The 16,291-nt window shown below is 43.3% G+C and overlaps 1 protein-coding gene across 11 annotated transcripts in view; it reads left to right on the forward strand.

The window, feature by feature from the left end:
* Positions 1-6,885: 6,885 nt before the first annotated feature.
* DCUN1D4 (defective in cullin neddylation 1 domain containing 4) overlaps positions 6,886-16,291 on the forward strand; it is a 38,741-nt gene continuing 29,335 nt past the window's right edge. For 3 of the 11 annotated variants that reach the window (XM_055798098.1, XM_055798099.1, XM_055798107.1), the window contains exon 1: positions 6,886-7,015. In XM_055798098.1, coding sequence (XP_055654073.1) covers positions 6,991-7,015 — 25 coding nt within the window. In that variant the 5' untranslated portion in view covers positions 6,886-6,990. Of the gene's footprint in view, positions 7,016-15,155; positions 15,265-16,291 lie in introns of all 11 variants that reach the window. The other 8 variants (XM_055798101.1, XM_055798106.1, XM_055798110.1 and 5 more) reach the window with 5 other exon arrangements.

A 16,291-nucleotide genomic window follows, 5' to 3' on the forward strand; every position in this document is an offset into this window, starting at 1 on the left:
AGATATGTAGTAACTATGTGTTGGAAGCATGTGTATTTTTGACTTACTGAAACAGTATTTACATCTGCTGCTATTCCACATTTTATTCTTAAATGAGTTTTACTAGAACAATTTGTAGATGATTGATGTTCATAATATTGGAGAAAAGGCAGAGACTTTTACACAATTCCTTTTTTAACAGGACATTAGACACTGCAATGCTTTTACAAAGGGAAGAGTACAGTACCTCTGAATAGTTATTGTTCTGAGGCACTTAGGTGAACACACTGCAGAAGAATTAAAAGCAATCATGCTCAACGCAACAAGGTTTCTGAGAAGGGAGAAAAGATGATTGTAATTTTTATTTAAAATGAACCGTAATAAAACAAAAAATGCATTGTTCCTTTGCTAGCACTACATTTTAGTGGGAGTAAGTAGAAGTGGGGCTTTTTTTTGACCCAGGCAGGGAATTACCTATTATGTAACACAATGTAAACCCATTGTGTTTTCTCAGGGTCCTTTGCCAATGTCTTTTATGTTTAACTCCTGATCCTTCAGTGTATGTGGCAGATCTTCCCTTAAACAGTAAAGACATCTTCAGTGTTGTACAAGGGAATTTTCGTGCTTGTGAGAAACATGTTAGATCGTTTATTTAAATGACCCTCTCAACTTGAAAACCACATATTTAGTACTTGTGTGTCTTTTCAGTAATACCTAAACATACTGTAACTGAAAGGAGTAGGACATGTTGCAGGAAAGAGGGTGGGTTTTTTTCTCCCTCTAATTCTCTACCATGTGCTTTTGAGAAGAGCTTGAGCATACTCATTTTATTGTTTCTCTATGTAAGCAAATACAGGATGTGTCTTTACCCAGGGTTTCTTGTTCTATGGAGTCAGGTAACTGCTGCCATCACCAAGCTTGTCACTTAATCCTGGTCATCCATCATTTCACTCCCTTGTTTTCTCAGAGTGAAACACTTCACTGCTCTTCGTGGACAGAGGGTATTGAGAGACACTGGAGGAATGTATATCCACCACTGCTTCATCTCAGATGGTATTAGAAAGCCTGACTTTGTTAGTTACAATTAGCCAACCATCGAACTAATCTACTTCTCTCCTAGAGGTTCTGTATTTGTCTTTACAAGCCCAAGGAAGTCTGGTTAAACATTCCAGTTTAGATATGCTTTATGTAGGATTTGAAATCCTCTGAACTTGTTCTCTATGTGACTCCAACAGGACAGGATAAATCAGGTTTTGGAATGATGGGAGTGAGTTTCTTGCTCTTTCAGCAGTTTTCTTCTGCAAACACCAGTGCCCCCTTTCTCTCCCTTCTCGCAGCCCGTGACAGCAGCTGGCACTGGCACCAGCACTGCACAGTGGCTCTGAGTATCCTCAGTTCTTTGCAGCATGCTCTCATGCTAGCTCTGACACATGTCCAGCTCCAGGTTTGCCTTTCTGTAGCCTGTACAAAACATAACACTATCTTGCCACATTACTTAACATCCTCCATAGGCTGACTCTACAAATACCTTGTAATATGAGCTGTTTATTCATGTGAGGTACGGGAAATGATACTCATAAACATAAAAAGCTTGAAACCCCCTTATTTTTTTAACAATTAAAAAACACATTCAGGGTATTTTTCAAGAAGTCAGACACCAAGGTGTGACCTGCACAGCAGGTCAGACTATATGTCATCTCTGTGTGTAATCTTCAAGGTCTGTGAGCATACTTAAATGTATTTTCACAGGATTTAGAAGTGTTCGCCCCATTAGAAATGTTCACGTAGACACTGACAGATTGTAAAGTTTGAATATTCTCTTTCTCTAAGTAGCTTGTGTAATTTAATGTGGGTGGATCCATACCTCGTAATGCCTAATATCTGAAAACACTGCATGCAGATGTAATGACTAGCAAGTATTTGTTGACAGTTGCATTATTTTATCAGAACGACTAAGAAAAACTGTGACCACAAACTGTTTGTGTACTGCTTCTACTACTGTGGTTAGAACTGAGAAGCTAAAACTACACTTTATTTGTCCTTGAATCTACACACTGATCTAATGTCCTGTATCTGACTGGTTTAGAAAAATGTGCAGCACATCTCTCAGCTGCAATCACTGCTTCAAACTATGAAAGAAATGTGCTAGAACAGGTCCTGCTGCAGGGGCATGTGACTAATCTTGCTGTTTTCTAACCATACTTTCTTCATCTCAGTTTTCAGAAGATAGTGTTATGAAAGAAAAAGGTTGTGAATAACTATGCATTCAGAAATAGCATGAGAAGATAAAATGTATAAAGTAGTTATGGTTAAAAAGGTCTAGATTATATAATAACTTCTAAATAATACGTATTCTGTTGTACTCCTAATTCCATTCTCTCTGACATTCTGTGCAGGTCAGTTAAAGTTTCTAGGAATACACAGGAAGAGACAGCAGTGCATCAGGAGCCTACCAGTGTGTATCTCAGGATAAGAGAAAGGACTCTAGGTAACATGTAAGAAAGCAATTTCTGAGAGTGATTGTACTGGATTTTTCAGCAGGGTGGAGACTCAAGTCTCCTCTTACATATACTCCTGCTTTGGGGCCTCGACTCTGGCATTTCTGTGTGTATTGTAAGCTTAGCTTCAGGAGTTGTCACAGAGCGCTCTGAAACCTGGGAGCTGCGGTTCAAACCTCTTGGACCGAGGAGGACCTGGAATTGTTACTTCCCATTTTCAAAAAGGGTGCCGCAGCTACAAGCTTACAAGTTTGGCACACCCTTTGGTTTTGAACTGGAGTTCATGTTACTGAAACAAGTTGGGTGTAGCTTAAGTGTGCCCTGACCAGCTTCCACATGTCTCACTGAAGCAGAACACCAAAAAAACCCGCTCAGGTCCTCTACTGAGACTGAGGGAGCTTTGTGGCCGCAAAGGTGCTCGTTTTTTTGATGCACCTCCAGGGGATGTTCTGGGCTGTTCTCTTAAGCTTGGCTGCTTAGAGCTTCCTAATTATGAATTAAACAGATGTTTTTTAAAAATTTTCAAACTGAAGTTGAAAAAAACCCCTAGAAATCAAATTTAAGGATTTAAATGTAAGCCACAACAGCTCCAAAACATGAGGTTTTTTTCCTCATGTATGTAAAATTAATTTGTTTGCAGGGTGTTACAAAGAACCTTTGGGGTCAAAGTCATATGTGGAGTAGGTGGAACAGAACAAACCTTACTTCAACAGCGAGCATAGTATGAGTCCAGGGGACAGGGCAACTAAAATGACCTGAATTGTTTAACTAGGAGTGGTTTCAAAGCAGTTACACAATTTGCAGCTGCTACTTTCTGCCACCTGAGGTCCTCTTTTATCCCTGATCAGTACTGTTCTGCGGACACCGTGCAAGAATAACGCATGGTTGAGGTGTTTCATTGTAACTCTGACAGTGAAAAAAATTTTTGAGAAGCATTACATAAAGCTGTTTGTATTGACTTGGAGATCAGTTACTGTTTCATATCTGCAAATGATTTAGAACTGTGATTGCTGGGCTTCGGGTAGACAATTTATTTCTTTTCTTACAATGCCCTGTACTGTGCTTTGTTGCTGCTTTATCTGCTTTGTTAATGTTCAGCAAATTCTGCTCTGGTAGTGTTTTTATTTTCAATACAAGTCTCTTTTCCCTCTGACTTGTAAAACACATAATGGCTTGTGATTCTGCTGCCCAAAATTAATTTTCAAGCTTGTTTCTAAGCAAAACAAGATGAATGAAAGTATTTGAGAGATGCAGTGGCTTTAGCAATTTGGTGTCAGATACCCTTTGGAAACAGAGGGGATCCTCTTTCTCAGAGATGCTCTTACACTATGTTTCTGATAGTGAAGAAGACAAAATCAAGTAAATGGCTCTTCATTCTCATGTTAGCCAATATTTTTCACAGTCTGTGGTAGTTTTTTATGTGGTTGCCATTTTAGCTTTCAGTTAAAAAAAGCAACACAAACAGAAAAAGGCAATGACAGTCTCCTTAGAACTGCAAACTTTTTTTTTTTTTTTTTAAGTTTGATCTAGCAGTGTGTAAACTGACTGATGCATTTCCTTCCTGCCCCTTTCCAGTTCTTGGTTTATTATTCCTCTCCTGTGTGTTGATGGGAGCATTTGCACATATGTGTAGCGAGCCAGATCAGGATATTCATCTGGCTGGGAAAATAAACAAATTAACAAAACCAAAAGTAGTGTTGCAGTTTTTTGCTTTGTTTTGGAGCTTTTTGCTTTTGGGGGAGATTAGGAGCAGTCTTGCTCTTTGTTCTACCTTGCTACCTAGCTGTCCATGTGGTTACACTGGCACAAAAGAAAGGATGCCAGGATGTCTTTGTCCTTGAGACAATGCTCGGCCAACCACCATCTGATTGATCTGCTCTATGTATACGTGAAGTATTTCTGCGTTTTGTAAACTCAGGCTTCAGAAGGAAAACACAGGCGTGATTTTGTAGCATCTGCCAGCCTGGAGACTTGTATAGCGGTTTACAGCTAGTGGTGTAACAAAGGGGATATTTATACCTTCTTGAGATTGGAATGAAGGTGCATGTTGTAATGGGCCATGCTCTCGTGGGGCAGGCCTTTTCTGGCCAAAGCATACGTTCCCTTGTTTAGCAGGCAGAAGCAGAAAACAAAGTCTCTTTTGTGTTTCCCTATGGATTTCTTTGCAGATCTAGTTTTTAAGGGTCAGGGATTATACTTATGCATTCAAGTATTCAAAAATATTGTGAGCTGTTGTTTGTCAAACCTACAGTGTTATTTTCTTTACGCTTATGGATAGCCGTAGTTATGGAAGCTACAATCTACAGAAAGATTTGTAAAACCAGGTGGTATCTTTCCTTTTAGATGAACATAAATGGGGAAAAAAGTACAAACCTTTCTGACTTCAAATACAACCAGATAGGGTTTTTCTGTGCCACCTTTTTAGAACTGTGTCAGTTTACAGCTCTGTAAGGCACGGAAGAAGATTTCTTTTCGAATACGTTTTTATTCTGAGTCAGCAGTCTATGTGCTTTTTATGGTCAATGTGAACAAACGGGCACCCCTAAAGGAATTGTTCCTCTCAATCCAGAATTAGAAAAAATCAGATTAACTGTAACTCAATGGTGCCCCTATTGGGTATAAGAGTTTGGGATGACACACACAGATGCGAATGCCTGGCATGTAGAATGTTAGTACTACTCAATAAGTGAAACCTAGCTTATACTGCTGTACTCTATGATAGAATTATTATTTTTTTCAAAGGTGGTGGTGTAAAATATACCGCTGCTAAGGTAAATAAAAGATGGTGCAGACAGGAAAATATTGGAGGGGCAGAAAGTTCTACTGAAGTAATTTCAAGGAGTTAGTGAACAAGTAAGATTTTTAAATAGTGGGTCTTTCATTGCTCTGACATGGTCTTTGTACATGACTTCTGAAGAGCGAATTCATTTTCTTAAGGACTCCGTCTTCTTTGCAAAACAGGCAGTTGAAAACATGAGATGTTGCTCTGCAAAATATATAGGCTGCACTTAAACATACTGACTGGTTCACTGAATAAGGCAAGGAGTCATAAAAAAAACCCAAACCCAAACAGGTGTGTGATAAGTTAATTCAGCACTGCATACTAATGCATTGCTCCAAAGGGACAATTACCTTAAATCTGGCACTTACTCAATTCTGAGTCCTTGACTTTCTTTTAACTTAACCTCTTGACTTCCCCCCCCCCCCCCCCCCCCGCCATGGGTAATTTCTGATTTAATAATCCTCCATCGTGTGCAGGTGGTGCTGTAGCAATCCCTTCTCGCCCGTGTTTCAACACCGAGTAGGGCAAGGGAAGGCTGTTATCCCCGCAAGGGCACGAGGTGGGGAGCCCACAGCCACAGTGGCTGCAAGGTGCCTTCCCGCTCCGGCTCAGCGAGGGCAGCGCCCTCCGCGCCGCCAGCAGCGGGCAGGGGGGGCCGCGCGCCCATTCCTGGGAGCGGGAACGGTAACTGCGGGGAGCGAGCCGGGCTCACCTGCCGGCGAGGAGCCGCCGCTGGCCCCCGTGCCTCCTCACCACCCAGCCTGCTGGAACAGCGACCCGGCCCTCGGTGCGCAGCGGGGGTGGGCGGGCTGCCATCTTCTCCTCGGGAGGAGGGAGAGGGGAGGAACAAAGGAGCCTTTCTGAAGTAGTTGGCGATTGGGCTACGCCGAAGTTGGGTTGGCAGAGCAAAAGGAAGGTGGCGTAGCCCGCAAGTCTTCCGTCCCAACCACCAGCTACCTGTTCCAGCCACGACAACGGGGCACCGGCTGCCCGAGGGCAGGCGTTACCCGAGCAGGTGGGGCAGGTGCGAGGCTTGGGAGCCCCCGGCATACGGGGGCCTGGGCTTGTCCCGACGGCGGGGGCGCCGAGGGAGCGGCTCTGAGGTGCGGCGGCCGGGACTGGCTACCGTCCCCCCTCAGGCTGCCGCCGGAGCATCCTCGGTACTGAGATGGGGAGGGCGCGCTGCCGCCGGTGCCCGCGCCGCGTAACGGCCGGCAGCCGCGAGAGGAGAGGAGAGGGGAGGGGGCGAGCGGCTGCGGCACCTGCCCGCCGCCCCGGGCAGCAGGGCGCTCCCCAGCGGGGCGGGCCAGCCTCGGCGGCCTCGCCCCCTGCCCCGCTTACCCAATCGTGTCCGGGCGTGGGCGCGGCCCTCGGCCGCCGTAGCCAATCTGAGCTACCGGTGACACAAAGTGGTGCTCTCTGCACGCGCTTTCAAGGCCAGGAGAAACTGGCACCGGCAAAGGCCAGTCAGAGCGAGGGGGGGCGGGGTCGGCGCAGCCTGGAGCCCAATGGGAGGCCGGGAGAGGGCGGGGCAGGCTGCCCGGGGCAGGCAGAGGGAGAATGGCAGGAGCCTCGTGCAGTAGGAAAGCAGGACTTGCGGCCCCTCAGGGCGGCCCGAGCCAATGGTTGGCGGCGGTGGGCGGGGCGGGAGGTGTCCCTGCTTGGGCGCCGTGATTGGGAGAGGGGCAGAGGGAGCCGGGCCGGGCAGGGCAGTGTGTGCGCTGCACGAAAATGCACTCGGATGCCGCCGCTGTCAGTGAGTAGCGGCGAGGCTGGGCCGCGCGCTCCCTCCCGTCCGCCGCCGGCACGCGGCGTCACCGGCCTGGTTTTTCTGCCGGCGGGCGCCGCCGCCTGGGTGGGGGCGGCTTCTCCTGCCCCTCACCGAGGAGGCTCGGTCGAACGCTCCGCCGGGGCTCCCGGTGACGGGGGAGGGCGTCGGGCCTGCGGGTGCGGAACCGGCGGGGAGAGACGCGTTGTGCGTACCTGGGGGGGAGGGGGGCTGCTGCGGGTACGGCGGGGGCCTGCGGCCCTCGGCGGCCTCCCCCGGGGTGCGGAGGGGCCGGGGTGGGGCGGTAGCGGCCCGTGTGGTGGCGTCGACGGGTGAGGGGAGCAGCACCGGCGGGGGCTGAGGGCGCTCGGAGGGTGTGACGCAGTTTCCCCGACCCGGCTGGCGAGCGGGTGAGGCCGCGGCCGGCCCTCGAGGCTCTCGGCGGGGGAGCCGGGGCTGCCAGCGGGAGGGCGGGCGGGGGCTGCGGAGCTGCTCGGCGGCCTCGCTACGTGGGAGCGGTGCGCTTGCGGGGGGGAGGTGGGTGGCGGTTGATTTAGCGGATTCCGCCGGGCCGGTGCAGGAGAAACGGGCTGGGAAGGGGACCGGGGGCCGCGGCGCATTGTGGGAGGTGGAGTCTCCCCTGCGGCTGCCCCGCGCGGCGGGCTGCTGGCGGCGGGGCGGGGGACTACAACTCCCAGCAGGCGCCGCGGCGCCGCTCCTCCCCGCGCGGGGGGCCAGCGGCAGCCCGGTACCCCACGGCCGGCGCGGAGCCCCCGGGGCCGGCGCGGCCTGCCCTCGGCGCGGGGCGGGACGCGGCCCGGGGCGAGGCCGTGTGGCGGCGGGGCGGGAGTAGGGGCGGGAGTCGGGGCGCCTGCTCTGCCGGGGCGCGGGGAGGGCTTTGTCTCCGCAGTGTAGTTTCCGGCTCTGCTCGGGGCAGGCGGGACCGTGTGCTGTCGGCGGGGCAGGGCAGGCTGCCGGGCGCGGGGGGTCACACACCTGCGGGGGGGCCGGGGAAGGTCCTGTCCCCTGGAGGGGTGAGGCTGTCATCCCGAGCACAAAGCGGTGTCGGCAGAACGATGTTCCCGATTCCAGTGAAATCTGCCAGGAACATGTTCTTACTGTGCAAGGAGTTGCTGCTCTGAGACACTTTATTACTGCGGAGCCAGCTTATGGGAAAGATAATGGAAATGGAAGCTTTGATCCTACGTTAATGAATGATGGCCTGATTTTTGGACAAAGTCCCGAAAGCAATTATGGAAAGAAACGCTGCATGAGGCCTGCCTGGGTTTTCTTGAATCCTCCTGCGTTTCTCAAAACAAGAGATTGCACAGGGGTAGCCTGGTAAAGGCTCTGACTGTTAAGTTTTTAGAACTTGAGTGGTTCTGGTATATTTTGGCTTTATATTTAGGGATCGTTGTATGTTCGTGGCTAAGGTAGCCATTAAAGCACAAGTAACTGCCTCGTATTGGAAATGGAAGGATAATTATTCTAGAAAATGCCTTCTGATCAGTGTCTTTTGTCATGTGCTCTATCCAAACAGAAAGTGCAGATCTTCATGATACACGTGTGAGCTGCAGTTACACATATTCCAGTGCTCCCTCATGTAGAATGTTAAGACTCTGTGGTGATTTTTTACACTTATCTGCATAAAACAAGAAGAGTGCTGTTTCTCAGCCTTCAGCTGTTACTGGCTTCTTTAAAAATGTCCTTTGGCATGATTGAATCTTTCATGTCAATAGTTTTTTCTTTTTTTTTGGGAGGGGGAGGTGGGTGGGGTGGGGCAGGGCACAGTTTATGGCCTTGTGTATGTATTATTTTAAATAGGAATGTTGTCCTAAATTAACCTCATTATCTCTAGCTTCATAGTAGTTGGGTTTTTTTCCTCATTGATTTCAGTGCTTGAAACTAAGTGTTAGCAGCATGTCTTTACACATACAGAAGCTGGCTTACGATTGTTTCTTGATTGAACATTTCTTTTGAGCCTTCTTTTTGATACTTGTTAGATTCTTAAATGTTCTTATGATATAAACTCCATTAATACATTTTTGTTCAGTTTCAATTTTACTTTCCAGGACTGAATATACTCCTTTCATATTGTATGAGAAACATGAACTTTCCTTTTTTCTGTTGCAAATGTTTGCTTAAAAGTTTCTTGCAACTCCAATAACTGTAATTTGAAATGTCTTTTCTGTGCAAGGCCATGCAGTAAATTTGATTAGGCAGGTAAACAGTCTTCCTTGCTCCTTTTGATTTTTTTTTTTTTTGCATCAGGATAAGATTTTGTTTATTTGCAGCACTTGATTTAAATTTTTTTTGTCTGAGTACTTTTGGTGCTAACTTTAAGCAAATTATTAATCCAGTATTTTCTTTCATTTTTTTCCACCTTACTTTGGTAATATTGAAAATAAAGACTTTGGTTTTTTTCAAAGCATTTTGTTTGGGTCTTTGAAGCAGAAGAGGAGGACTTCCTTAATTTGTCTGTCCTGTGCTTGCCAAAAAACATTGCACTAGGAAGTACAGTACATCCCACGAGAACATACAGCTCTTCTCTCCAATCTAAATATTAGAGCATTTAATAGTGTGGTTATTTCTTTTGCAATAAATAAGACTACTAACAAGCTCTTCAACCAGAACCCTTATTTCAAATGTGCCAGCATTTTTCCTATACTGTCCAATTAAGCTGTCTTATTTTAAATCATAGGTCTGAGATGAAACAGAATTTCTACTTGCGGCTCATAAAGAGAGAGAAATAAATATCAGTTTGCTTAGTGTTTTGTATATATGTATAGTTGTGTATATATGCATATATAAATACACATATTGTTAGAGCTACAAGGCTTTTAGCTTGTCCTCAGGACAAGCCCTGGTGTGACATACGCTTTGGTATGGCTTGATGCAGATGTGTGGCTGCACAGACTGTGGGACTCAGTCTGCTGCAGCTGCTCATCACTGCCCATTAGTTGTAGATTACTGCTTCCCTTGCTCTACTGGTGAAATGGTTTGCAGGAGCACTCTCTGATCCACTCAGTCAAATGTACCTGGGTTAGCTCTTGCTATTTACTTAAATTGTCTAAACTGACAGGGTTGGTTGGTTGTTGTTGTGTTTTGGTTTTTTTTGTTGTTGTTGCTTTTGGTTGGTCTTTTGCCTTGAGTGGTTTGTGGTGTTTGCAGGGCTGTAGGGTCAGTAATTTTTACCAGAGAGGAAGAAGCAAACAGCTGGGGCAGTAATGCTTCTGATTGGCATAGCTGTTCCTAGGCTGCTGCAGATCCATCATGACGAATCCCAGATCTGCGTGGTGCTGGATACCCTAGTAGTGCGTACTTGAGAGGGTTGCATTTCTGCTGAATTAGCTAGAGCACAAGATACAAAGTTTTTATTAGCTTTATGCCCTTTGTGGGATGCCAGATGACACCTAATCTGGCATGAAGTTATGAGTAGTGCTGGCAAACAGCTTTCAGGCCATAGCAGCTGATGATGCAAAACTCACTGACACTTTTTTTGAATTAATTTGATAGTAGAGTAAGAGTTAGACTGGATGAACGCTTTTCATCAAATGGGTGCAAAATTTGTTCTGTATTAAGTGCTTTGTAGCTCAGTTTCCTGTGTTCTTGAATTGTAGACTGAAAGAATGTCTCTTCACAGTTGGAGTAACATGGAGTTGCTGAAATGCTGTTTGATTTGGTAATACATGCTTTAGAAACAGATTTAAAGTAGCTGTAATTATCCACTGCTTTTATTCATTATTTTCCAACTGTGGCTGGTCACTCCAGCTTTATATTATATATTCTGGCAAGAATCTCCATTAGGAATGCTTATCAAATACATGTAGTAGGTATACAAGTGGTATTTGCAGCAACAGAAACACATTTTGCACCAGAAATACACTTAGTGTTAGGTCTTTTTCTAGAAAAAACAAAACACCTGAACAAAACCACCCCACACCCCCCAAACCAAACTCTGACAACCCCTATGAGCCAGTGTGCAGGGGGTTTTATCCTACATGTTCGTATAGCAAATGTTGGCATAGCTCTTATTTATTTCAGAGTCTATATAAAGTAAATGGAAATGCATTCAAACTAAGGTAACAGTTATACAACTTTTGCGCTGCTTAAATTGCTCCAAAATTTGCAATGAACTTTAGGCTGCCGTAGCTCTTTTTGTAAACAAGCCTTCAGATTAGGCTACTTTTAAAATATCTAGTTAGACCAAAGATTTGTTCATACGGGAAAGAAAGATTAATGCTTTTCCCTATTTATGTAGCATGCAGTAATGTTAAAATATTTTGTTGCAGAAAAAGTGAGTAACTGATTACATGTGGTAATACCAAATGTTAGAGTTAAATGTGAACAGTTTATCTTAAAATGGTAAGTAGGGTGTTTTTGTTTTTTTTTTAGTGTGTTTAGTCATTTCAACCACATCTTGTTGTTCGGGCTTTTTGCCGGTTTTCTTTTTTTGTTTGTTTTTGTAATAGTTTAAATCACTCTGTGTTTAGCTTTAGAACATTTTAGGCTGTTGTGTTTGGCAAATGTACACAAATTTGCAGCTGTGGGTTTGGATGCCCCTGGCATCAGCAGTAGCTCTGAGCTTGGTGCAGCTCTGTATGCACATACAGGAGAAACATCCTGCAGCAGCACCATGTTTTAGCTTTAATGGCTAGGCCCTGTTGCTCCTCAAGCTAGGATGGATTACCCCATTTAATTGCATGTCCTTACTATCCAGGCTGGAATTCACTTCTATTTTCCTTTGCTTTCTGAATCGTACCCGGTGTCCAACCCCACCAAATCAAGGGAGATCCTACTTTTCAAGCCTGTTCTTCTCTGTCTTCCCTTACCTGCATGCTTGCTCTTGCATCATGGGCTGGGAGAGAGAGGTCTTTTCTGCAAGCTGCCCCTGCTAAAGGGTAAGGGTGTCACTGCCTGTGCAGATTCAGCTACAGACACGCTGGAAATGAATTTTTAATCCTGTCTTTGACAGGAGTGCAGAGTCAGTTCCTAGTTGCTCTGTACTGTGGTTTGGGAATCTCGTTTTTTGGGTGTGTTGCGCTGTTTTTGTGTAAATAAAACTGATGCACCTTTTGTTTTCTGTATTTAGTAATGAATATGAAATTGTGCTTCCTGAATATAAGTATTGAAGGCTTTCACCAAATGTAGGTTTCAGATCTGAACTTCTAAGTTCATTAATCAATATAAATTATCTTACCGTTAGGGTAATTTTGTAAGACTACAGAGCATAAAATGGTGTAGTTCACAGAAGATTAAATAATTCTCTTTTTGATAAGTAAAGTTTATTTAAAACTGATCAAGAACACAGTACTTTGTTTCAAATAATAAAGACCTTGTAATAGTACTGGAAATAATAATTCAAAGGAAACCGATTAAATAAAAGCAAAAGCGTAAACATCCCACTTTAATTTTCAGGAATGAGTCTGTCTAGTACGTGTTTTCTATCTATTTTTTTTTCTGTGAAGGTTAAAGAAAATTACCCACAATATTTCTACTGAGTCAGATCTTAGCAGTAATAAAAATTACTACTACAACTACATCCATAGTTAATTTTTAATACAGAGTTCTATCTATAGCATTTATATGGCATGTCTGTCTAGGATAAATATTTTTAGACCTACTGTTACTGTGAGATTTTGTATAGATACTCTATTTGCTCAGAAAAATAATCTAGAATCTTTTAAAGGAAACTTGAACTCAGCTGCTGATTTGGTTTAGTACTATTGTTAATTTTTCACTAGGTATTTAGTAGATTGTAGTGCACTCTGTAGATGTGTTTTGTCCAAGCTTTAAAGGGATAATTTTGATGGTGGGAACTAAATTAAAGTTTTTGTTCAGGCAGGTACATGTGTATGTGTTAGTAGGCACTTTTAAAGGCATTCATTTATGGTTTCATTTGAATAGTTTGGCAGTACATTGTTCCCTCTGATAAAAAATTGGATTTGACCTTTAAAGTTTTTTCATTTCAGATAAGAAAGTGGAGTATTCAAGTTCAGTTCGCCTGTGTCATTTGCTTATATTTAAGAGATCTGAGTTTTTTGTTTGTTCATTGTATTTGATATGTTTGCCTTAATTGAGGGGATGTAGAACCATTTTTGTCTATAGTTTGTTATGGAAACAAGCCCAGCTAGCTGTTTTTTCTTTCGTCTTACCATAACTATCAGGTCTGTAGTGTAAACCCTAATCTATAATATTTTAAAAGTTATTTTTTAATTGTTTGCTTTTTACTTTTAAATTGCATGTAATTGTGACTAATGGACTATCCCAGAATTTAACACTTAACAGTAAGTTTTAATGATAAACTATAGACAGGATTTATGTTTCATGATACTAGGTTAGCTCTGGCATTTCTTTCCTTTCTGGATTTGCAATTATTTTACTCAGATTTTTTTTTCCCCTGTAGCTGTTACATTTTGAATTACTGCAGAGTGTTTAATAAAATTTTGAAATTTCTGTTGCTTCAATCCTTGCTAATGCCTGCATGAAAAGTAATTTAATCAACAAAATATGTACACTTGTTTGACATACACCTCTGAAAGTCAGAGCAAACATTCCAGCACATCTCTTTTCAGTATTCATGAAGCAAGCAGGTTTCCTTCTTTTGATCCTGGGTCAATAAACTGTGTGCTACTTTACTAGAAACAATTTTTTTCTGCAGGAAAAAACCCAAATTATTTTCAAACCAATTCATGTGCTTTGAAACTCCTGTATTCAGGTGGAAAATAGCTTCACACATGATGGCTTTCTTCATGTAAAGTTCATATAACGAGCTATTGAGTGTGTAGCTTCATGTGATGCATCACTTTTCTCATAGTGGGGCTCGGATACTGTTTAACACATTGCTGCTGCCACGAGAGACTAATTTGCTCCCACTTGGGAGGACCTTTCCTGTTTCTTGCTCTAACTCTGCTTATCTGGTGTTCTGGTGATCTTGGTGATCTTGGAGATCTGATTCAGAACTCCTTGGTGATCTGATTCAGACCACTGAGTTGGCAGGGTTTATTTGTTCATATTTTTTGCAGCTAAGGTTCCTGGGGTGGTGGGCTGACCAAGGGGGGGGTCAGGCCAGCACAACTTGGAGGCCGCATAAGCAAGTGTGGAAGTTCGGGAGGTGGAGGGGATAGTGCGTGTTCCTGAAGCATACAGTTGCAGCCAGCTGTTGAATCGCTTTTCATGTAGACTACACCATTGTCCCCTTGCTAATTTTCACGATGATGTTATTGGAGCATAGGAGGTGTTCCTTTTTGGATTCTGTTTCTTCAAAACCTTTTTTTCAAAATATGCCTTTTCAATGGGATAGGATACTTCGTGTATTTTGCAATATAGATATAGCAGACACTGTAACCAGTTCAGAAGGTGACCCAAACTGTAATTTTTAACTTCCATAATTCAAGGCCTGCTGCATGTATTTGCCTTTATAACAGTTACTGTAAAAGAAACCTGGGTTTGGTTTTGGATAATATTTCTACTTTTCAAGCTTCCCCTGTGGGAGAGAGAAAACTTTGGACTCTGGTCCTCTGTATTTGTACAGATGAACCAGTCTCTGTGGAACTAAGGTGTGACATTTGTTGTATAAGAGCTGTAAAATATATGTGTGTAACCCCTCTTAAGTCCATCATGATTATGTAACTTATTTTTAAGTAACAGCTTAAAATTGTAAGGATATTTCCAGTGGATGCGTGAAACATACTGGTATGATGTGCTTTGAAATGCGTAGGAATGTCTTATTTCAAAGGCAATACCTAATACATATAATACAAATTTTAAAATACTTTTATATTTTCTATCTAGACTACCATCTGAAATTATTGTTTGATACTAGTTTAGAATAAACTATCTGCTCAGTGGTCTCAGCTTGCTACCTTAAGATAGAACTAGTTTCTCTAAAGACTCACGTTCTTTATAGATTTTAGGCTGAGCAACAACAGAAATTTTAAAGTTCATATTCCACAAAGCTTAGTCTGATCTGGCAGTTCACAAAATCTTTTATTTTAACCTTGCCCTTCTCAGAATGGCTTTTATATTCTTCAGACCACACACACCCCCCCCCCCCCCTTTTTTTTTTTTAAATTCCTTTATGTTGCATTGAAGGTTGACTAAGAAACTCGGGGTTGGTTTTTTGCAGAATGGTTCTGCTTAGTATTGTTTGACTAGCAAAAATGGAACTATTGAGCACTTAATGTAGGAAGAAATTAGCACCTGTTCAAAATGCAAGATCTTCCTATCGTATCTTGGTAAGATGATCTGAATTGTCTTAGACTTCATGTAGATAAGTACATCTGAAGTTGGAAACTCCCATGTTTGGCACTTCTGATTTACAGAAACTGTATTGCTGGGGTGGTGGCTTGGGGACAATACTTTAAGAAAAAGGTAGCAATTAGTGAAATGATACTCTCTAGCTAACATAATAAATGGAATGCATGATTGGTATCTTTTAAATATTTTTTTTTATTGTTCACCACGACAGAAGAATTCCATGACAATGTCTGTAACAAGTACACTTACGGCAGGTGGTTCCTTCAGATCCACTTTTTAACTTCATGTCAGTGTGGCTCGCTGAACTGGGGATCTGATATTTTATGACAATTTCTTGACCCTTAGATTCTCGGTCATGTTAAGAGCATGTTTTGAGAGCATTCGTTTGAAATGCTAGGAATGGAAATGTGGAAATCATGGGTTTGACCTTACTTGCATCTTTTATCAACTGCTGGGAGAAGTCAAATCAAATGTCTCACAGTAGAAATGCTCTAATGCATTAATTGAGTGGTTACATTAGGTACATACAACTTCACACTTACAGAAGAATTTTGCTTGAAATACTTTGCTTGTTGTATAACACGTCTCTGTTTAGAGTGGGTTTGCACATGAGTTCTAGTAGGGTAGCTAAATTACTTGCAGTTCAAATGGAAATACTCTATAGTAGTTGGCTGTCTTTGATCCCTGTCAGCTGGTCTGGGTCCAGCTTCTGAGCTTCTTGTTGGTTTGCATGCTGTCTGGCTGGGTCACAGTTGATCTTTTTTATAAGTACTTATTTTCCATTTTTGTCCTTGATGTTTCTAGCAAAAATAGGAGATTTAAAAGAATAGAGAAAAATTAGTCACTTTTTTCAGCTGAAGCTAACTCAAGTGTTTTATTTTTGGAGCATGGAATCAAAGTTAACATCTATGCTATGGCTTCTTTGCTGAAGTGTCAGAATATTTCATTTTCAGTTTTATTGGCTCTGGTCTTAACAGCTGCTGGATTGTGACCTTTGGGTTGTTA

This window comes from Falco peregrinus, chromosome 2 (genome assembly GCF_023634155.1).
Source record: "Falco peregrinus isolate bFalPer1 chromosome 2, bFalPer1.pri, whole genome shotgun sequence".
Lineage (NCBI taxonomy): Eukaryota > Metazoa > Chordata > Aves > Falconiformes > Falconidae > Falco > Falco peregrinus.